The sequence below is a fragment of the Paroedura picta genome, chromosome 3, assembly GCF_049243985.1.
Source record: "Paroedura picta isolate Pp20150507F chromosome 3, Ppicta_v3.0, whole genome shotgun sequence".
Taxonomy (NCBI): Eukaryota; Metazoa; Chordata; class Lepidosauria; order Squamata; family Gekkonidae; genus Paroedura; species Paroedura picta.
Window position 1 is genome coordinate 85,060,371 of NC_135371.1, and position 22,803 is coordinate 85,083,173.

General features: G+C 43.3%; 1 protein-coding gene across 1 annotated transcript in view; it reads left to right on the top strand.

Moving 5' to 3' along the window:
* Positions 1-22,803, top strand: part of ADAMTS2 (ADAM metallopeptidase with thrombospondin type 1 motif 2) — a 384,270-nt gene that overhangs the window by 333,095 nt on the left and 28,372 nt on the right. The window contains exons 11-18 of the mRNA XM_077326669.1: positions 1,807-1,952; positions 6,067-6,242; positions 6,794-6,927; positions 10,327-10,450; positions 12,039-12,119; positions 19,069-19,232; positions 19,780-19,936; positions 21,804-21,936. Of these exons, the coding sequence (XP_077182784.1) occupies positions 1,807-1,952; positions 6,067-6,242; positions 6,794-6,927; positions 10,327-10,450; positions 12,039-12,119; positions 19,069-19,232; positions 19,780-19,936; positions 21,804-21,936 (1,115 nt within the window). The remainder of the gene's footprint in view (positions 1-1,806; positions 1,953-6,066; positions 6,243-6,793; positions 6,928-10,326; positions 10,451-12,038; positions 12,120-19,068; positions 19,233-19,779; positions 19,937-21,803; positions 21,937-22,803) is intronic.

Here is a 22,803-nt window from a genome sequence, read left to right on the forward strand (position 1 = left end):
TGTAGAAAAAATAGTTATTGTTGCTATATTTTCTCATACTTCACTGAAGAGTCAAAATAATTGTTACCTCCAGTGTACTATGGGAATTAAATATGCTATTAAACTTGGAAATGGTTCTAATTTCATGCTGTTTACCATGGGCGTAATATAACTGTTGCTTTTCCTCATCAGGATTTTACATACAATCCTACTTTGCGCTGGAATGCTATTTTTCAAAAGTAAATATCACCCTTGCTACATAGCTGAGCAGAGCCAAATAAGAAACTGTGGATTTTGTCTGTTAACATGGTGTCATTTTGACTCAAATTAAGTAAGGATATAAATTTAATTTTTGTGATATGAATATCTGCATCCAGAAGTTGCCATACTCTTCTGCTCAGGGAAGGCATTTCTCATAGTGAAACTGAGCATTCCTTTTTCTCCTTCCTCGCCCCTCTGCTCATTGACCTCCCTGAACTGCTGCTCTTGAAAGATGAGATCCTCAGGATCAGCATCAGAGGCAAATGGGCCGGAGGAAGAAGGGACTGGTGGAAATTACTTCGCCACCTTTGTCAGTAGAAAGCTTACTTTAGATCTAACCAGAAGTGGGTTATCCCAACAGCTCATGTAGAATGTGCACTGGGCCCCACAGTTTCAGGGCCTCCGCCATGCTGTACAGTTAGGGGGGCTTCACACGGTGATTGTTAGGGGGTCTTTATACTTATGCAGTTTGCAGATTGCAGGAATGAAAAAAGGGTGATATGCATGCTCTGTTGGTAACTGAGCATACACATAACTTATTTAACATGTGTGCATGCAGACCATGTTTTGCATAAGTGTGAAGGTACCATTAGACATTGGGGTATTTCACTTGTGCATGTTGCCAGGGCTTGAGAAATGTTTTCAACAAAGTGAAGCTGTCAGTTGCTTCTAAAGTTCCAACTATTCCTGGGAAGGATGCCCCTCAGTTTACTTGCATAGCACAAATAACAGCACAAGTTGTGCTCTGCTAAGACCCCACAAATCCTTAAACTGGCACTTTTGCTATGGGCCTTGCAAATCCTTAAACTGGGAGGGAAACAAACAGATGACCACTCAGTGGTATAATGATTAAACCAAGGAACAAAACATTGAATTGAGGCTGTCGAGTAAACTGTGATAAGTGTAACTGTTTATTCAAAACAACAGCTGAAAACCACACCAAATGAATTGGTTTTTCGATGGACTTCCTCAACAATCAGTATCCAAAAGCAATAGAAAGAAATTCCAGGGTAAAATATAATGAAATCTCTTGTGGGGAACCTGGTCTACTAACAGAGCACTGAAAGTCACCTCATTGATGATGCTCTTCTAGTAGACCAGGTCCCCCATAACAGATTTCATACTACAGAATAGTATCTGACTTTGGAATTTCTTTCTATTGCTTTTGGATAGTGACTGCTGAGGAAGTCCATTGAAAAAACCAATTCAGCCATTGTTTTGAATAAGCAGTAACACTTACCACAGTTTACTTCGGAGCCTCAATTCAATGTATTGTTCCTTGGTTTGTTCATCCATAAACTGGGCCTGGATCCCATCTATAGTATTTTCCAGTGTGTTGCCTATTGAGCTGCATGCATTTGTGAATTGTCTCATTTCCTTTCGGAATTATTCTACAGGCAATGTTAATAGCCTGTGTCAAAATGTGAGGGTACATATTTTATTACTGTTCACCTTTCCCAGTTATATAATATGCTTTTGCTAATGTCCAAGAGTAAGAAGTCAAGAGTTACTCAGCATTAAAACTAATTATGAAAATATGCATACTTGTATATTTTTCTTTTTTAGCATTGTTTTAAGGGTCACTGTATCTGGTTAACTCCAGATATCTTGAAACAAGATGGAAACTGGGGAGCATGGAGTAAATTTGGTGCCTGTTCTCGAACGTGCGGAACTGGAGTAAGATACAGAACACGCCAGTGTGACAATCCTCAGTAAGTTAAATCTAAGCAAACCATACTAGTTAATGGCTAATAAATATTTCTGATGAAGATATTGATAAATTACACATTTTTTACTGTGATCTGGGACTCTGCTTTTGTATTATATGGTTATTTCTTTCTAGAACTTTGATTGAGAAGACTGATGCAGACCCACTCAATGTTATCTGGAATGCCCTTCCTCTTCAGGTTCACCAAGTGTCTTTTCTTGGTTTGTCAGTTCGACTTTTAAGTAACGGGCCAAAAAAAGGTGTTGTTGTTGTTTTTTTTTAACTTAAATCCATAGATTGGAACCACAGTGATGGAAGAGAGATTTTACTTCAATCGGGGTGGGTGGAGGGGTACCTAATTTGCAGGAGAACTTGAAACCTTAAAAGACTGGGGGATTTCAAAAACATAGAGAGATAATCTGTGTTTACACAGTAGTCTCCTCTTCTTCTTCTTGCCTCTGAGGTTGCCTCACTGGAGGCATTCAGGTGTCTGGTTGAGGAAAGGGAGACTGTATCCCCACTGAAAATGACCCTAAGGCAGCAGTGCTAGAGGTGGGAAGGTGCCTCAGCTGACCAACACACACACTACTTGCTGCCACTGATGCTAAGGCAGCATCACTGGATGCATGTTGGAACTTTCCCTGCCCCCTGGTCCTGCTGAAATAAGCGGAAGAGCACAACAGGAGCCACATCTGATCAACATCCCACCCTCTAACGAAGCAGCAGTGCAGGAGGATGATAGGTGGGTGAGAAGGAGCAGGGGATCCCTTCTGTCACTAGACCTGAAAAGAGTGATGGAGAGGGGATCAACTGAGTGACCCCCCCCCCCAGAGTCTTTGTGGTAGAACTATTCGTCAAATATTTCATTTTCAAGTATCTGGAGCAGAATTCAGGATTCTTACTAATGCCAGTGTTCAGGAATACCTAGAGCTAGCATTTTAAGCTAGCCTAATTGTTCTCCATTAATAGGTGTCTCAGACAGTGGGAGGAAGAACGGAGAGAAATACCCCACCTCGTCCAGGAAAGGTAGCTCACACTTGACATGAATCTTACTTGGCCTGAGGATGGAGGATCCTGGACCAGGGCATAGCCAAGCTGCTCCTTTTTCCTCTCACTCCAGTGTGGGGACAAGACCCTTACTCCAGGGCCTTTTTTCAGAGCCCCTTGGTATTTGGTGGACAGGCAAAAATGGATCCCCTGCAGTTTTGTTGTCATTTGGTTGAAAAACAGTCACTTCAGTCCACCCCAAAGTCCTATAGGGAATAGTGAAACCAAAATAATGCCAGACTCCACCCAAAAAACATGAATCCAAAATCCTATAATGGTGTTAGCGGAGCCAAATATAATCAAATACCAATATTTATGCTGGTCTCAAAATCTGAACCTAGAAAATACTAGTGTGTTTTTTCAGGTACGTATCCCTCAGTGGACTAAAAGCAAAAATAGGTTTTGTGGCATTTTTGATAATTGCACAACTGCAGATGGGGACTGCAGCAAAATTAAAAGGCATTTGTCCTGGGGAGGAAAGCTATGGCAAATCTAGACAGCATCCTAAAAAGCATCACCCTGCCAACTAAAGTGTGTCTAGTCAAGGCTATGGTCTTCCCAGATGCAATATATGGCTGTGAAAGTTGGACCATAAGGAAGGCCGAGCGTCAAACTCTTGTGAGTCCCTTGGACTGCAAGGCGAACAAACTGGTCAGTCCTAGAGGAGATCAGCCCTGACTGCTCCTTAGAAGGCCAGATCCTGAAGATGAAACTCAAATACTTTGGCCACCTCATGAGAAGGAAGGACTCCCTGGAGAAGAGCCTAATGCTGGGAGCGATCGAGGGCAAAAGAAGAAGGGGACGGCAGAGAATGAGGTGGCTGGATGGAGTCACTGAAGCAGTCGGTGCAAACTTAAATGGACTCCGGGGAATGGTAAAGGACAGGAAGGCCTTGGGGATCATTGTCCATGGGGTCATGAGGGGTCGGACACGACTTTGCACAACACAATGAGTGTGCTCAGTTCACACATGTTTTTTCATGTCACGGTTTTGTCTGTTCACATTCACTTTGAAGATTGATTTTCTTTCACCCCTGTTTTTGTGTGTCTGCATGTGCTGAAGCATTACAGCGTTTTAGCAGCTTGAATGGGTCTGCGCAATTTCCATTAAAATACATTCCTCACCCAGTTTGGTGTAGTGGTTAGGAGTGTGGACTTCTAATCTGACATGCTGGGTTTGATTCTGCACTCCCCCACATGAAACCATCTGTGTGACCTTGGGCTCAGCACAGAAGTGATAAAATTGTTCTGACCGAGCAGTGATATCAGGGCTCTCTCAGCCTCATCCACCTCGCAGGGTGTCTGTTGTGGGGAGAGGAAAGGGAAGGCGACTGTAAGCCGTTTTTTGCCTCTTTCAGGTAGAGAAAAGCATCATATAAGGACCAATTCTTCTTCTTCTTCTTCTTCTTCTTCTTCTTCTTCTTCTTCTTCTTCTTCTTCTTCTTCTTCTTCTTCTTCTTCCACTACAACTGAGGATTGTTCCTAATGTACTCGGATCATCCCTTAATGGTTGCCTCTTTTCCCACACTTGAGCAGCCTCTCTGGCTGCCCCCCCCCCATTTTAATTTCTTTTATCTGACCTGTATAAGGTACACAGCTTGAGGCAGCAGCTGGGAAGGAGGATGAGGAGGAGCCACGGACCGGTACCGACTGATCCACGGACCGGTACCAGTCTCAGGACCGGGGATTGGGGACTAATGCTCTATATGACAAAATTGTCTGTGTCAGGGCCTTAAACTCAATGATCCCAGTGGAGCTAATGGTTGAGTAAGCTTGCATGGAGTAAGGTGCTGCCTCAGTCTCCAGTGCCTGTGCTCTTTCTGGGGGGAGAGGCTCCATCCTTGCTTTGCTCTGCCATGCTACTAACTTCACGTGGAGAGGTGGCTGATCTTCCTAGAGAAACTCTGTGTTTATGTACATAAGCACCAACCCCTCTGGATGGCTCTTTGCCCAAACAATATTTTTTCATGCTTTTTCATGCTCTGGGTTTTTGACATGAGATAGTCTCATCGAATGCCTTGAAATCTGTTGTGGCCAATGCATGCATTGCTGTGGCCAATGCATGGGATCAGGATGCAGAGAAAATAATTGGGCAATGATTGACTGCTTGTGTCAGGTATTTAAATGGGACTGTTTCCACACAGATGCCCTCCAGCACTGAAATGTTCTAATCTTGGCACACAATTTATTTTTTAAGTTTATCACCCAAACCTACTCTTTGGGCAGGTATTGAGTGGCAATCCGCAAGTTGGAAAATAAATGTTAAGGTTCCAAGCAATTGATTTCACAATGGAAAAAGTGTACAGGAAAAACTATTTTAGGTAAGAACGGGGCAGGGGGAACCAAGAAAGACCAGAACAGCATAAGGATATTAATGAATTTGTCTGGACACAAGAAAAGAATCCAATAACATTGGGGTATTAAAATGGAACATTAAGGCTATCTGGAAAATTCTTTAGTGGTTGCTTGGGTTGATTCTGCAGTAAGTTATCCTTTTAAACATTTTGAAAACAGTGTTTTGTTTTTTGTGAAGGATTAAAAATTGGTCAGGATGATAGCAACCATAATACAATGGCTTCTGTAGTTCTTTTTTTTTTAAGCCTGTAGATGTAAACGCTAAGTGAAATGGCAAAATGTTCATTGATGAGATCTGATTGCAGTGTCATAGTCGTTTGGGACTTCCTGTGAACTCTAGCACAGCAGTCCAGTGGCACTTTGTCTTCCTCTAGATACAGCAGGCATTAACATTCTAGAGACGTATGCTGACATGAGACAGCCTGTGTCACAGATAGCCAAAAACTAAAGAAAAGGAAGGATCATTATAGTGGACTGTTCTGACTCTCTCTCTCTCTCTCTCTCTCTCTCTCTCTCTCTCTCTCTCTCTCTCTCTCTCTCTCTCTCTCTCTCTCTCTCTCTCTCTCTCTCTCTCTCTCTCTCTTTCTCTTTTTCTATTTTTACAACCACAGAAATAATTGAAAGGCAAGTGAAAGATTTAACACAGTGGTAGTTGATATAACTGATATAATGTAACATTCCCATTTTGCTTTTGCTTCTCTACCTTTAAATTCCTAGCCCAGCTAATGGAGGTCGTACATGTTTTGGTCCAAGCTATGAGTTCCAACTTTGCAGCACACAAGATTGTCCTAAAGATTATGAAGATTTCAGAGAGGAGCAGTGTAAACAGTGGGATCCTCTCTTTGAGTATCAGAACATGAAGCACCATTGGCTCCCATATGAGCATAATGATGGTTAGTATTTTTTGTCTTAATCTGAGTATGCCTTTAGTGCCCTTGGTGCCTGTCTGTCAAATCTAGAAGATTGGAATTTCCTGTCTGGAAAAAAGATTAGTAGCATTAGCCATTATAATAGCACTCAGGTTATCCTGTCATATGTCTCAATCATTTACGGGAAGGTAAGCATGCCAATGTTAGGCTCGTTCATCACTTAGCCCCTCCACTGAGCATGTCAGTGCAGCCCCACAGTGGCATCATTACAGAAGCTTTGCTTTGTTTTGAAATTAATTAATTCTGTTGATACGTTTAATGAGATATAAACATCTCTCACTACTGATCATGGATGCAGCTCACATCTGGGAAACTTTATGGAAAGCCTCATAAAGTTGGATCCAAATTCTTCCCTTGGTGAGATGATGCGAGTCTTTGAAGATCTAAACATTTTTTGCTTCCATAAATGACAAGTGCCCCATCGTAAGCATGCTCATTGAAATGCCAGCCATGTACCAGACAAATAATAAACCATGTGTTGAACAGATAAATCACAGAAGTCTTTGTTCTTTCAGCTAAAGAAAGGTGCCACCTTTACTGTGAGTCTAAAGAAACAGGTGATATTGTGTATATGAAAAGACTGGCACATGATGGAACACGATGTTCCTATAAGGATTCTCATAGTATCTGTGTGCGAGGAGATTGTCTGGTAGGTGATATCTATTTCCATTGGCATGATCATGACTTTAAAATTAAGCTACTTTTTAAAATGCACTTTTAAAAGCTAACCAAGGAAAAGGGAAAGATGAGGGGTGGGTTTGTGTGTGTATGTGTGTGTTCCTCTAGCAATACCAGAAGCTCCAGGGATCTGGGTGGAGTCTATAATACAAGCACCTCAGGGAGCAACATTGATGTGTGCTTGAGACAAGTTGCCATCTCTTGCCATGTGACTTGGACTTCCATTGGTTATCAGAGTAGCACAGGAAGAGCACAACTAACAGCACTCTCCTGCCCCTGAAGTAACACAGATTGCTGTAATGGGCTACACTTTTAAAAGTTTAGAAGTGCTGTTCAAGCAGATAAAATACCGCAAACAGTTGATTATTCACAGAGGCAGGGAGCCTTGAGTGACAGGCTGTTCCAAGTGAACTGATTGGTTAGCATCAGCTGAGCAGAGAAAAACTTTAGAGCTGAATGTTGAAGAGGATAATATATTTGGAATTTAGCCCTTAATGTAAGCAGACAGGAGAACTGGGGAAAGCTGGCAAGGATGAGTGGGTAGTTAGACAGAGAACCCAATTTGGGTGAAAGAAAGGAGATAGATCTTCTAGTGAGAGGAGAATTTCCTTACCCAGTCATATAGGGAGTTAGCTCTGAAGACTGCAGAGTTATCTGGTCTGGTGAGGTTAGAAACTGTCTTTAAAGACCTTAAGAGTCCTTTAAGAACTCAAAGGTGTTTAAAGATTGAGTACCAGAAAGAAACATCCCTGATGACCACAATGGGGTAGTTACTGACCTGGAGCCAGACATCCTGGAATGTGAAGTCAAATGGGCCTTAAGAAGTCTGAGCAACAATAAAGCTAGTGGTGGTGACAGCATTCCAGTTGAACTATTCAAAATCTTAAAGGACGATGCAGTAAAAGTGCTACACTCAATATGCCAGCAAATTTGGAAAACTCAACAATGGCCACAGGATTGGAAAAGGTCAGCTTACATTCCAGTCCCAAAGAAGGGCAATGCCAAAGAATGTTCAAACTACCGCACCATTGTACTAATTTCTCATGCTAGCAAAGTTATGCTCAAAATCCTACAAGCTAGGCTCCAGCAATATGTGGACCGAGAACTTCCAGAAGTACAGGCAGGATTTCGAAGAGGCAGAGGAACTAGAGATCAAATTGCCAACATACGCTGGATCATGGAGAAAGCTAGGGAGTACCAGAAGAACGTCTACTTCTGCTTCATTGACTATGCTAAAGCCTTTGATTGTGTGGAGCACAACAAATTGTGGCAAGTTCTTAAAGAGATGGGAATACCAGAGCATCTTATTTGTCTCTTGAGAAATTTATATGCAGGTCAAGAAGCAACAGTGAGAATTGAACATGGGATCACTAACTGGTTCAAAATTGAGAAAGGAGTTCGGCAAGGCTGTATACTGTCGCCTTGCCTATTTAACTTGTATGCAGAGCACATCATGAGAAATGCGGGATTAGAGGAGTCACAAATTGGGATCAAGATTGCAGGGAGAAATATCAACAACCTCAGATATGCAGATGATACCACTCTAATGGCAGAAAGTGAAGAGGAACTAAAGAGCCTGTTGATGCGGGTGAAGGAGGAGAGTGCAAAAGTTGGCTTGAAACTCAACATCAAGAAAACAAAGATCATGGCATCCGGCCCTCTCAATTCATGGCAAATAGATGGGGAAGAAATGGAGATAGTGACAGATTTTATTTTCCTGGGCTCCAAGATCACTGCAGATGGGGACTGCAGCAAAGAAATTAAAAGACGCTTGCTCCTGGGGAGGAAAGCTATGGCAAATCTAGACAGCATCCTAAAAAGCAGAGACATCACCCTGCCAACAAAAGTGTGTTTAGTCAAGGCTATGGTCTTCCCAGTTGCAATGTATGGCTGCGAAAGTTGGACCATAAGGAAGGCCGAGCGTCAAAGAATTGAGGCTTTTGAACTCTGGTGCTGGAGAAGACTCTTGCGAGTCCCTGGGACTGCAAGGCGAACAAACCGGTCAGTCCTAGAGGAGATCAGCCCTGATTGCTCTTTAGAAGGCCAGATCCTGAAGATGAAACTCAAATACTTTGGCCACCTCATGAGAAGGAAGGACTCCCTGGAGAAGAGCCTAATGCTGGGAGCGACTGAGCGCAAAAGAAGAAGGAGACGACAGAGAATGAGGTGGCTGGATGGAGTCACTGAAGCAGTAGGTGCAAACTTAAATGGACTCTGGGGAATGGTAGAGGACAGGAAGGCCTGGAGTATAATTGTCCATGGGGTCGTGATGGGTCGGACACGACTTCGCACATAACAACAACAACAACCAGAAAGAATGTACTAGCCTTCTGAAAACCAAAATAGTCAGGGAATACTCAAAGAAAATGTACTGGAGTGTTTGGGAAAACACTGGAACAAAAGCCTATCAACATATAGATAAAAATACTGTGACAGGGTGGGACAGCTAGCACCAAAAAGAAAACACATTACTAGGGTGGCTCAGTCAGTGAAGGGAAAGAGAAGTGGAGGAAAAACCTTGCCTCTGAAGGGGGAGTGTATGGAAGGGCATCATATTTACAATTAGCCTTGGAGAAAAAATGTGCTGTGCCTTTAATAGAGACTGAATGTGTACAAATGGGAAGCTGAAGCTTGTCATCCCATGGAGGTAAATAACATTGCCTGGTAAATGACATCTCATTAAAACTTTATAAAATGTACTGGATCATTTTTCTTCTGGCCTGTTGGTGATCCTAGGAGTAACTCCAAGAAAAGGCTCTTCATTCTCTAAGTCATTTATTTATGTAAAAAAAAATTGTATAAGCCTGTTTTTTACCCAACAAGTTTAAAATGTCATTGAAAAAAAGAAGCTTGGGATTTAACTGCAGTTTCTGATGAGCTCTTCTCCCTAAATGCTACTGAATCCAGCAGTTCCCAGTTTGCAACTTTGATACAACATGTTGCTCACAAGACTTTGAATTGCCTTTCATGATCACAGACCACATCTTGAAGCTGGATTCACTATAGAACCATTTCTTCAAGTTACCTGGGGAAGGAAAGTGTACACTCTTGCCCTCAGTGTAATTTGTTTGCTGGTGTTGCCCATGGGTAACATTGACTGGTGTGTTATTGAATTAAATAGCTTCATAATTTCACATTCAGAATAGTAATATGCTCCTGAAGCATTATGAACTAATATCAGGATTTGGTTAAGTAGCTATAAGCAGATTTATTTTAAAATGCCAATATTTAAACCATGTGTGTGTGTTAATGTGCCCTTTCAGGGAGATACTATTTTTTCTGTGTTTTGAATATCCTGTTTTTAATAATGTGATCTAATGAATTTCTGACTCTTCCAGAACGAGTAATATCTCTTGTTCTTTGTTTACAGAAAGTTGGCTGTGACAAGGTAATAGGTTCATCGAAGCAAGAAGATAAATGTGGTGTGTGTGGGGGAGATAACACCCACTGCAAAGTGGTAAAAGGAACCTTCTCCAGGGCACCAAAGAAACAAGGCTAGTACCCCTGTTCCAAAGAAACATGCAAAACTGCCACAGAGGGGCTTTTCGCTTGCTGCATTCGATGATCCATCCAAATACACAAACAAGCTTAAGAAGTTACTTCTAATGAGAACAGCAAGGGTGTTATTAAAACAGAATAATAAAGTAGAGAGCTCCACTGAGTGTGTTCAAGGCCATCTATATGCTAACAGAGGCTTAATGGATCAAATCTTTAGCTTCATGTTTGTAGCTTAGTCTGAGTCTTGAGCATCTACTTGATTATTTTCCCCTGACTTGCAGCCTTTCTTGTTTTGATCATCTCAGCTTTAATGTTATCCATTGGGCCATTTAAAATTCACATATACTTACAAATTTTGGTATAAGCATATGAACAAAGGTCTTACTCCATTCTGGAAATGGTAGCAGTTCTAGATAGCCCTACTTTTTGACAAATGCCAGATGTGACGGAATAAACTCACAATCCCTGTTCCCTTGGGTCTTGGGAGGTCAGAAAATCCTACAGTCATCCCAAGGCTCAGCTCATCAATGCCACCCCCTTTTCTTCCTCTGGGGGGGGGGGCAAACTGTTTCCACCAACAAATGAAAGAGGATCTCTTGCTAGACAGATACATCTAGGAGTCTGTATCTGTGAGGTGGTAAGAGGCTCTGAGCCATTGCTACATATCTCACCTTACTTGTACTAGCTAGAGCAATCTCAAGCTATTGTGCTTAAAGGATGGTGCTTTACTGCTCTTTGTTGCCTTTACTGCTTTTTAAATAGCAAGAATTAATAGGTGTGGTGTGCACACTGTCTGCTCAAGCCTCATGTTGGGCATTCCACAGTCTTCCATACTCTAAACTCTTTATTCTAAAGAAAGTTTAATCAGGATAGGCTAGTAATTCTTGAAGTTGTAACATCTGAAAGTCCTTCATTACCTTAGTTCTCAAAGACTTTTTCTGTTATCTCTCACTACATGAACAAGGTGGTGCCCTGTAGTGAAAGTTCAGTCCTTCATGGCCTGTGACCATCCAAAGAAGAAGAAAAAGAAGAAAAGAATCCAGCCCCTCTGGAGTAATTCTGATCTTCTTGCCTCAAGAGGAAGAAAATGCTACCTAGCCATTTGGCTACCCCAGTCAAATGTGACATTCTGCCAAGATGTAGGATGTTGAGCCTTTTGTTCTTACTTTGGCCAGAGCCATTTTCATAAGTAAGAGCTGGAAAACTCTGAGTCTGGGAGAGATAAATGAGTCACCACCTATAGTATTACATTTTTCAGACTTTCACTAGCATTGCAGTCTCTGGAGCATGAATGGAGTATAACCTCGGTGGATAAAATACTGAGATTCTATATTCTTCGTACAAGTATATCCTATTATATCAGGAAGATAGGTTATCTTATCTATGGAGCAAGCTGGGAGCAACAAATTATTGTTTTTAGGCATTAAATAAAATGATTTCCAAGCCAGAGTTGGCAAGTAATAACATTGTACAATAATGTGAAGGCATAATTTTCTTTGCAGACAAATATATTTATTTGGCCTTTGAAACTAAGGTTACCATCCCTTTATAATAATCAATGTTGTTTTAAATTGTACCCTGCAGGTTACATTAAGATGTTTGAAATTCCAGCAGGTGCGAGGCACTTGCTTATACAAGAATCTGATGCCACTATTCATAATCTTGGTGAGTGGGTGCTGTTGTTTTCCTTTATGTAAGTGTGCTTTTTCGGACAGGCTGGAAATGTTGTGTTCAAATACTTTTATAATTTATTTATGAGAGTATTTGTACCCCAGTTTCTACATCTTGGGGTGGTCCTGTACTCGTACGCTGGCTTGTCCAAAGGCCTGGGCTGAAAGCCACAAGTTAAGAGCTCATGCTCAAGAGCTCACATTTATGGCTATGTTCAAGCTTTATAAATAGAAGATAAATAGTAAGGGGGAAAATTGTCAGCAAGATGGTGTAGCTGGTAAAGGTGTTCCTCCCCTCTTTCCCTCCTTGATCTCCCTGACCATATATAATCTAGAATTCAGTACCCAAAAGTAACCCAGAGAAAACTGCTTTATTCAAGAACCCAGAGGGTTTGAACAATTACATAGAACATAGCACTATTCCATAATAAACATGTAACTTTATTTTGGTACACCTTTATTCTGGTTGGCTGTCACTCTGCAGCAGCCCGGACAAGGATCTGTCCAAGGCTGAGATGCCACAGACTGAAATGTTATGCTGCCTAGTATGTTCTATGACAGGGGTAGTCAAACTGTGGCCCTCCAGATGTCCATGGACTACAATTCCCAGGAGCCTCTGCCAGCGAATGCAATCCCAAAGGAAGTTACCTCCTTCCAAGTCTTCAATGGATTTAGAAGGCTGTAAGTCTGTTTAAGATTGCACTATAAGACAGTCTCACAGGTTGCCAAATGACCTATCAATTGTAATGAGAAACTTGGAATTTCATCTGACAAGATCTGTCCAGAACCAGGCTCTTTTCAAAATGCAGGTCTTCTTTGGTGTGGTAGATGCTGCTGTGCAGCAATACAATCCTGGTCTACTACTTTTCAGGGTTCTTGCATAATGTTCATTCTCTATTCAGCTGCTCATCAGGCTGTGTTTTGCAGATGTCTACACATTCTTGGTCCATTCTCTTTCAGATGCTGAGCCATAAATAGCAAGGATGTTCAATCAATCGCAAAGCTTAAACATTAATTGAAATCCACTCCTTGCCATTCAGTGAATCAATAGGAGACAGTGTCTTGTAGATTATTATTAATTAGAAGTGGATTCAAACCAAATGGCCCTGATAACTATGCTATGAATCACCCATGTTTTTGCAATTGTAAATGCTTCCTCAGACTGCTATTCCATACAGCCTCATAGGTCTAATAGCATTTTTGGCATGGGCTCCTTACCAGTGCTATGCAAACAGCTTCTAGAGAATCACAAACAAGGTGTAAACCTTTGACTTTGTAAGCCTGCAAAACATAATGATGTTGACAACTCACATGCATCTGGGAAGGCAGGCTATGTACTGTCTACATTCCATGTGAACTGCCCTGAGTCTCAGGGGAGGACAGTATACAAATATTAATAAATAAATGTAGTTGAAACTAGGCATGTGCATCCCCAAAAAAATTCAGATCATTTCAGGTTTGGAATAACCAAATTTGGACCGTTAAAGCAATTTGGCCATCAAAGTCAATGACACTATTGACTTTAATGGGAATGTTCAGGTTTCCACATATTCTGTGGCCTGGGGTAGGTGGGTGGGTGTTTGAAGTAGAGGCTCCAAACTTTTGGGGTAGCTTTAGGAGCCTTTTCTCTTATTCCCTCCCAAGTTGCAAAAATATTGGACCATGGCCTCAGAAAGCAAGAGGGGGTACTGTCACATGGACACCTTCCTCCTCCTCAGCAGGATCAGCATGTGCCCCAACCCTCATAGCCCCAGTGGAAGAGCTCTGGGTGGCCTAAGCACTGAATCCAGGCTTCTATCATCACAGAAGCCTCTCCCCCCACACAAAAAGAATAGTTAAGAGAAAGACCAGCTGGTTTTTATACCCCACTTTTCACTACCCAAGGAAGTCTAAAAGTGGCTTACAATTGCCTTCTCTTCCTCTCCCCATGCCAGACACTCTGAGAGCTTGGTGGGGCTAAGAGAGCTCTGACAGAACTGCTCTGTGCGAACAGCTTTTGCAGGGGTTAGAGAAAGTCACCCAGAAGGCCACACATTAAACTGGCTCTCCAGATCACAGAAAACAACAGCTGTCATGAAGATAGATCCTCCAAGGTCCAGCACAGCAGCAGCCATACCCAGCCAGCCAGCAGACAGTAAACAGACATCCCCCCCTCTCCGGGGAAGTGAAGTGATCTCTCTCTACTGTGTGGTGTAATTTCAGTGGGTCTCCAGGTGCCACCTGGAGGCTGGCATCCCTTGAAACTCCTAGTGTGCTGCAAGGTTCCTCCCCCCCACACACACACACACCTTGCCAGTGGAATTGAAGTGATCTCTCTTTGCCGTGATGTGCTATCAGTGCGTCTCCAGGTCCCAAATGGAGTCTGGCACCCCAGAATTGCTGGGTTGTGAAACCACAGCTCCTCTGCTCTGGCATGCAGCATCACTTCCAGAGCAGGTGATGGGAACTGCTCTGTGTGAAGATTGAGCTGTAATTCCTGTTTATTCCCATCTTCTCTTGCCTGGAAAGTGGCATCTGCATGTTAGAGATCTCTCCCTCCCCTCCCTGCTTTGTTAAAGTTCCTATTTCCATCTTCTCAGTGGCCTGGGGGGAGGGGGTTCAGTTAGAGGCTGCAAACTTTCAGTGTATCTTGAAGACCCTCTTTTCTAAAGATCCACCAGGATTCAAAAAGATTGGACTAGTGGGTCCATTTCTAGGGGCACCCAAAGTGCTTGCCCCATTCAGCCTTCATTTAATCCAATGGAGTGAGACTAGACTAAAGAGTGTGCATTTCCAGCATAGGATACAATAGGACCAAACAGGGAGCCCTACTTGGGTGCCCCTAGAATTGGACCCCATGGTCCCATATGGAGCCACATGTTTGTCTCTTCTTATTGGTCAGTTTTACACAGGGCATGTTTTTTTGTAATTGTAAATAGAGATTTTTCAGCTGTAGTTAGTGTCCGGTAGCCATCATAAAGGTAAAGGTAAAGGTATCCCCTGTGCAAGCACCGAGTCATGTCTGACCCTTGGGGTGACGCCCTCCAGCGTTTTCATGGCAGACTCAATACGGGGTGCCTTCCCCAGTCATGACCGTTTACCCCCCAGCAGCAAGCTGGGTACTCATTTTACCGACCTCGGAAGGATGGAAGGCTGAGTCAACCTTGAGCCGGCTGCTGGGATTGAACTCCCAGCCTCATGGGCAAAGCTTTCAGACAGCTGCCTTACCACTCTGCGCCACAAGAGGCTCATTGGTAGCCATCATAGCAGAATATTATTGGTTCTCTTCCCTTCATCAGTGTACAAGCTTCAGTACTGCTTCCTTTTCCCAATTTGTCAACTGCTGCTGGCTCCCTAGTGTAGCCACTTTAAATGGGCTACATGAGGAAGCCTTCTTCACCCTTCCCTTCCTACAACTGGGCTTGCATGAGGAAGGATCTCCCCACAGGATCAGCTGGCTCTAGCTCCCTGGCCTTTAAACAGGCTGTGTGAGTAAACTTGAGATAGCTGGGCCTACATGGAGTAAGCTTTCCTTGCAGGCTCACTGGGGAAGCCTGTAGCTGGAATGGGATGGAGAACTCTTCCTGCCAACTAATTCTGACACCCAGCTCTATCTTCTCATGGATGGCCATTTGGGAAGGTGACCAGATTGTTCCACTTTTGGAGGGACATCTGGGGGCACCTGGCAAACTGTACTTATGTTGCTATATATATATATATACTATTTTTGCGTTCTATGAACATTTTTGTTGCTCCATATAGACCAAATTTTTAATCAAGAACCCCCCCCCCCCCGGTCAATGGTGTCCCGCTTTACTAATGTTAAAATCTGGTCACCTTACTGTTTGGACTCCCCCCCCCGTACATTTGTCAGATGTTTGGAAGCGTAGTTGAATGGTTGTACCAGAGTCACCTTAAACTCAAGAACTCAAGCCTTTCAAGACGGAGGTCCTGTGGCTGGGCAGGAAGATGGCAGAGCAGAAAGTGTGCCTGCCCACCTTGGGTGGGATGCAGCTTAACATCTCTCCCTCGGCCAGGGATTTGTAGGTGATCCTGGATCATCACTATCAATAGAGGCCAAGGTCACAGTACTATCCTGTATGGTGTTCTCCCATCTACACCAGGCTCAGCTACTAGCTCCCTATCTGTTGTCAGACTGCTTGGCCACAGTGATCCATGCAACCGTCACCTCTGGACTGGACTAGGCTTGTGCGATTCGGCCGCCAGCAGTGCGCCGCAGGGGGGGGAGGGCGGCGCAATGGCGGGCGCAACCACGCAGGCATGGAAGTCCGCGCCTGCGTGGTTGCGCCTGCCATCGTGCCGCCGCCCTCCCCCCACGGCGCGGCGCTGGCTGTGCCCAGAGGGAATGGCCGCCAAGCAGCCGAATCGCACAAGTCTAGACTGGACTTCTGTAACTCACTGTATGCAGGTCTACTTTTGTCCCTGACCCAGAAACTACAGCTTGTAGAGAATCCAGCTGCTAGAGGCTTCACAGGCACACCTTGGAGCGTCCATATTCAGTTGGTTCTGAGGCAGCTGCATTGGTTGCCAGTTGCAGCCTGGATCAGGTTGAAGGATTTGGTGGTAACCTTTAAGGCTATATATGGCCTGGGCCCCACATACCTGAGTGACCGCTTGCCTTTTTATGCCCCCTGCAGAGCTCTCCGTTCTGTGGGTGATAATCTGTTAGAGATTCCCAGCCCAAGAGAGAAGGGCCAGGGCCTTTTTGTTGCAGTTCTACAGGGCCTGGAAGTTTGTTGCAGAACTGTTGCAGTTCTGCAGAGCCTGCAAGACAGAGCACTTCCACAAAGAGCTTTTCCTATTGCCCTATGCCTCCCCCCGCAGGGTCTTATGCTCTGCGGGTGAGAATCTACTGGTCGTTCCAAGCCCCAAAGAAGCACACCTGGCCTCAACCAGGGACAGGGCCTTTTTGGTCCTGGCCCTGACCTGGTGGAATGAGCTCCCAGGTGAGCTTCGGGCCCTGCCAGACCTTCCAGCGTTCCGCAGGTCCTGTAAGATGGAGTTCTTCTGCCAGGTCTATGGTTGAGGCTGGGGCAGTGGGGGAAGATCAATGGGGCCCCCTGTTGCCAAGCTCCAACTTTGATTATTAACTTCCTCCTCCCTCTAGAGCAGTGGTTCTCAACCTTGGTGTCCCAACCCCAAGTGGGGTTGCCTGGCCCTTCCGTGGGGTCGCCAGGACAGGTTGGTGGCAGCGGATGGCGGGTGGCAGCGGAGGCATGGCACTGGTCGCATCCACACAGCCTCCAGATCGTTCTGCATTTGGGTACATCACTGCAGTTGGGGTCATGGCCTTACAGCGGTTGAGAACTACTGCTCTAGAGGTAGGGGTAGGAGTTGGGGGTTTTCCCCCATGTTGTGGACGGTTGGTTTTACTGTATTGGTACTTTTCTGTCCATCTTAATGGGAGTTTAATGGGGGTTTTAACTGGACATTCTGTAACCCGCCACAAACCTGCTTGGGAGTGGCAAGTAATTTAATAATAATAATAACAACAACAACAACAATAACAGTAATAAGTGTTTGGTTGGGGCCAGGGCAAGTAAGATCTTGGGGCCCTCCCAAGGCTGAGCTCGAGCATCTGGCTAATCCTCATACCCACAAGGCAGGATTGGATCAGGATGGTTTGGAGGGAGGTGGAATTTGTGGGTATTATATGGGAGGGTTTTAATGGGATTTTATTGGATCTGACGTTGTTACCCGCCACAAGCCGTTTGCGCGAGTGGCAAGTATAAATTCAAGGATGGATGGATAGATAGAAAAATGTTTTTCATTTTCATGCTTGTGTGTGGAGAAACAAAGTAAAATTCACAAGTTCTAGATCAGCACCAGATACTTAACAATAAAGCAGTATGTAATATGATATTTAGTAGTACCCCGTACACAAATAAGAACTTATTATTTGTATCTTGCACCTTCACCTAAAGGTCCTATGGCAGGTCACAACTATACAGAATAAAATAATATAAAATACATTAAAAACTTTTAAAACATAACCTTGACCTTCCTTCACACCCCTCATAACCTCCACCTTCCTTCACACCCAGAAGAATCTAGACATGAAAAGCCTGGGTGAAGAGATGTGTTTTCACCAGGGACCAAAAATTGTATAATATAGATGCTTGGCAAATCACCAGAGGGAAGCTGTTTCAAAATCTGGTGGCCACCACGGAAAAGGCCCTCCTGCATGTCACCGCCCTCGCATCTCTGAGACCATTTTTGCAGCAGAGGCTTCACGCTGTGCTGTAGGCTAGAGTTTGAGCTGGGGCAGGCTGCTCCACCTCCTAATGCTCCCGGATGGGGGAGCATTTGGCCCAGTGCACCTCATCTGCTCCTGATTTGTGTTCCTGCATGGAAGCCAGAACAGCAAAGTTCCCAGTGCGGAAACGGTCTGAGAGAGGCAGAACTACAAGAAGACTCTTTCCTTGAAATCTCCATGCTTGGGCAAGGTCCATAGGGGAGAAGGCACGCCTTCAAATAACTGGAGCCCAAACCTAGGGCTTTATATGTTAACATCAATACCTTGAATTGAGCTCTGTAGCAAATAGGGAACCAGTGCAGATCTATCAAGACCCATGTGATGTATGTCTTTGTCAGAGCCTCCCATCAGCAGCTGAGCTGCTACATTCTGCACCAGTTCTAGCTTCTGGACCATCTTCAAGTGTAGCTCCATGTAGAGCACATTACAATAGTCCAATCTGGAGGTTATCAGAGCATGGATCACCATTAGCACATTATCCCTATCCAGGAAAGGCTGAAGCTCGTGAACCAGTCAGAGATGGAGGAATGGAGGCTACCACTGTCATGTGAATTTCAAATAACAGTGATGAACTTGTATGAAACCGCAGAGAAAATAGTTCCTGAAAGCTTTCAGTCTTTTCCCTTCCTCCTGAAAATTAAAATAAGAAACACCTCTGAGAATTTAATATTTGTCCTGTTGCTTCTAGCTATCAAGAACAGAGAAACAGGGAAATTCATTTTAAATGAGGACAACTATGTGCCAGACTCCAAAGTGTTTGTTAATATGGGTACAGAATGGGAATATCGGAATGATGATGACCGAGAAATGGTACAAACGATGGGTCCCTTGCACAATGGAATTATTGTTCTGGTAAGTCACTTTAGGATACCCAGCTAATATTAAGTCATACAAATTACTGTTACTGTTAGGCATAGAATACTTAGCAGTGTTCTGCCACTGGATATAAGCTGAAGTTGAGCTTCCTGTCTTTAGTGGCACCCTGTTGCAGCTACTGTGGGTGGGGTTGGGATGCGCCAAGGCCGTTCCATTTCAGCCAGTCTCACCTATTTCCCCTCATCCCATTAGGGTTTTTGCTGACCACCCTGAGAGGTGTTGGCAGACTTGGCAAGCTATGTCAGTCCATGGAGAGGAAGCAGAAGAAGTAAAAAGAAGTGAAAGTACCATAAGTTGAGCCCATGTGTGCTGTGATTATTTTCTCACTGTATGTCTTGTCTCTCTTCTCAATTTCAAGGAAGTGGCTTATGATGATCACCATTTTCAGGGGAATCAACATTTTAATTAGGGTTCAATAGTTTTGAAAATGTAAGCCTAGTTTATCATGATATTTTTAAATGCCTATGTGGAGATTCAAAAAGATTTTGGTTGCTCATAATGTATATCTTATTTGTCTGACAAGGTAATCCCTCATGGTAATGCCAAGATTTCACTGACATACAAGTACATGATCCATGAAGACTCTTTAAATGTTGATAACAACAATGTTTTGGAAGATTCAGTAACATATGAGTGGGCCTTGAAAAAATGGTCACAGTGTTCAAAACCGTGTGGAGGAGGTAAAGAATGGATGCTAAACTGATTGCTAGATAACACCTTTCTGTGAATTACAAATCTATACAATTAATTGTGTAATCCAGATCTGGTTCGTCCTTGTATATCACATGACTTTTCATCTCTTGATTGCCCATCATTTGATGATTGGCAGCTGAATGTATGAAAGGACCTTACAGAAAACACAATGCCTGAGCTGACAGAACTGTTTTATCTGTGGGATTACATCTGTAATTCATTCATCCATTTGATGCTGCATGTACATATATATAGTATGAAATGGGAGGGCTAGAAACTGTTCAAGTTACATTCAGAAACAGAGATAAATGAATAGTAATGAACTTCTGAGGTGTTAAAAATCTGAGGTGCAGAAAATATAAACTTACCCAATAGAGATCCAAACTGTCTGCTTCAGGGAAATGTGTGTATCTAGATCACAACCTGTTCACTCATTTCTTGAGTCCCAAGAGTCCACCTAGTGTGCAATTTATGCTGTCTCATCTGCTCCTTCCTGACCAGTCCCATATGGCATGTGATAAGTATATATGTTTATTTCCCTTGCCCAGGCTCAAACGTATAGTGGGATACCATCAATCTTGCCTTTCCAGGAGCCAGCCTGGTGTAGCAGTTTAAGAGTGGCAGCCTCTAATCTGAGAGCTGGGTTTAATTCCCTTCTCCTCCACATGCAGCCAGCTGGGTGATCTTTGGCTAGTCATAGTCCTGTTAGAGCTGTTCTCACAGAAGTTCCGTCAGAGCTCTCTCTGCCCCATCTGCCACACAGGGTGTCTGTTGATGGGAGAGGAAGGGAAGGCTACCTCCAGACTTCTTTTGAAAAGCAGGGTATAAAAGCCAACTTTTCTTCTTCTTGAAAACCAACTGGAATGACATGAAAGTTATAAGTTCATGAACTGATGGCTGCATGTGGGAGGTAGAATACAACAGTCATTATTGATGCTGCAATCAAACTTGAATAAGAGCCACTACAATCTTGGAAACTGTGGTAATCACATACATTCCCCAGTCCCATACAAGATCCCATAAGATCCTAAATCAGGCTTTCTCAACCAAGGTTTCATGAAACCCTGGGGTTTCCTGAATGGGTGGGAGTTAGTCCATTTTTAATGTATTTTTAAAAATTTGTTAAACATTTATCAGATGATATGACCATCTATACTCATGTTGACCTGCCCCCCTCAAATGACCTATGATGGGCCTAGAGGAGGTGGGAAGGGGAGAGGCCCTGGGTGGGCATGTACACAGCTATGCTTGCCACCCATATTCTGCAGAATCATGCTACTTCTGGGGTTTCTCAAACCCTGAGGAATGTTTCAGGGGTTTCTCAACGGTAAAAAAATGTTGAGAAAAGCTGTCCTAGATTTTATTTGTTTGTTTTAATGTATATGCCACCACTCCCAGGGTTACCAGTTCATGGTGGCTTCCAACATTCATACAAATACAATAAAATATAATTCAACCAGTTAAAACATTCTAAAATACATAATAAAAACCCGTTAACAGTCAGCAGCAATTCAATGCTTCTATGGACCAGATAGCTGATTTACCATGGAGGTATTGCAGTTTTGCAAATGGAGCCCCTAGAAGTTCCTGGCCCTACCTGGCCTCAACCATACATCTGGCAGAAAGCTCCATTTTTCAGGCCCTGCAGAACTGATACAGTTGAGATAAATGAGTCCACTGACACCTCCACAGAATCCTGTAAATAAGCATCATTTCCCCTGACCCAACAAAAATAGAACCCACTTTTTATTCTGACTGGGGATATTATCCAAAGCATTTTGAACCATAGAAGTAAATTTAGGTCTGTATGGATGGGTTTTAGAAGTTGAAGATAAAAGATGTCTTGTTCTTAAGGTCATCAGTTTACAAAGTATGGTTGTCGGAGGAAGATTGACCACAAAATGGTTCATCGTAGTTACTGTGAGTCCATCCAGAAACCCAAGCCCATCCGCAGAGTGTGCAATCTCCAAGAATGTTCACAGCCAATGTAAGCATTTCTCTTTGCCGGAATAAATCATCATAATAAATGGAAACAGGACTGCCTGTGGCTAGCATCAGATAACCTCTTACACTCCATCCTTGTGGAGTTGCTGTTGGTTATTTGCTTGTTTAAATTCTGAATATACTTGCCTGTTTCTTAGGCATCCCAGGATAAAAGAGATGTCTGGTGAATAAACATGATTCTTGTTTGGATATCATGCTAGAACACAGGGGAATGCAGAAGTCAAGCTATTTAATATAACTGCTAAGAATCTACTAAGGCTAATTCAGTGGGACTTACTCTCAGGAAAGTATTCTTTGGATCACACTCTGGCCTTTCAGAGTGGGTTGAAAGCATGATTTAATTGTGTCTGGGAGGGAAAGCTAGACATTCTCTGGTGTGCTTGCATCATGTGATCTGTATGTGAATCAACAGGTGAGGTGCCACATTACACACCAAAGGAAGTTTCCAATTAATCAAGGGCAGATTGGAGTGCCAGAATTTTTAATTTTATTTTTTTAATGCTTTTAATTTTACAAAATACTTAAAGTTACATTTTGGTGGGAAATCTACCGCAAGCTTCTTCAAACATGGAATTTAAAAACTGGCACAATCTGGAATTCCAGAAGTGAATGTAGAAGCATTTGAAACTTGCAAGCCAACACAGCGTGGGAGTCAGAGAGATCGGAAGCTGATCCCTGTCATGTGGAGATCAATTGTTATGCTGGTAAAACCCCAAGCCCCACCTGGAGGTTGGTAACTCTGATCCCAATGCATAATCACCCATCTCTGCCTCAACAACAAAGTTATTAATAGGTCTTCTCTTAACCCTTGAGTTGCAGTCTTACAGCCTGTAAGACTTTACACTTACTG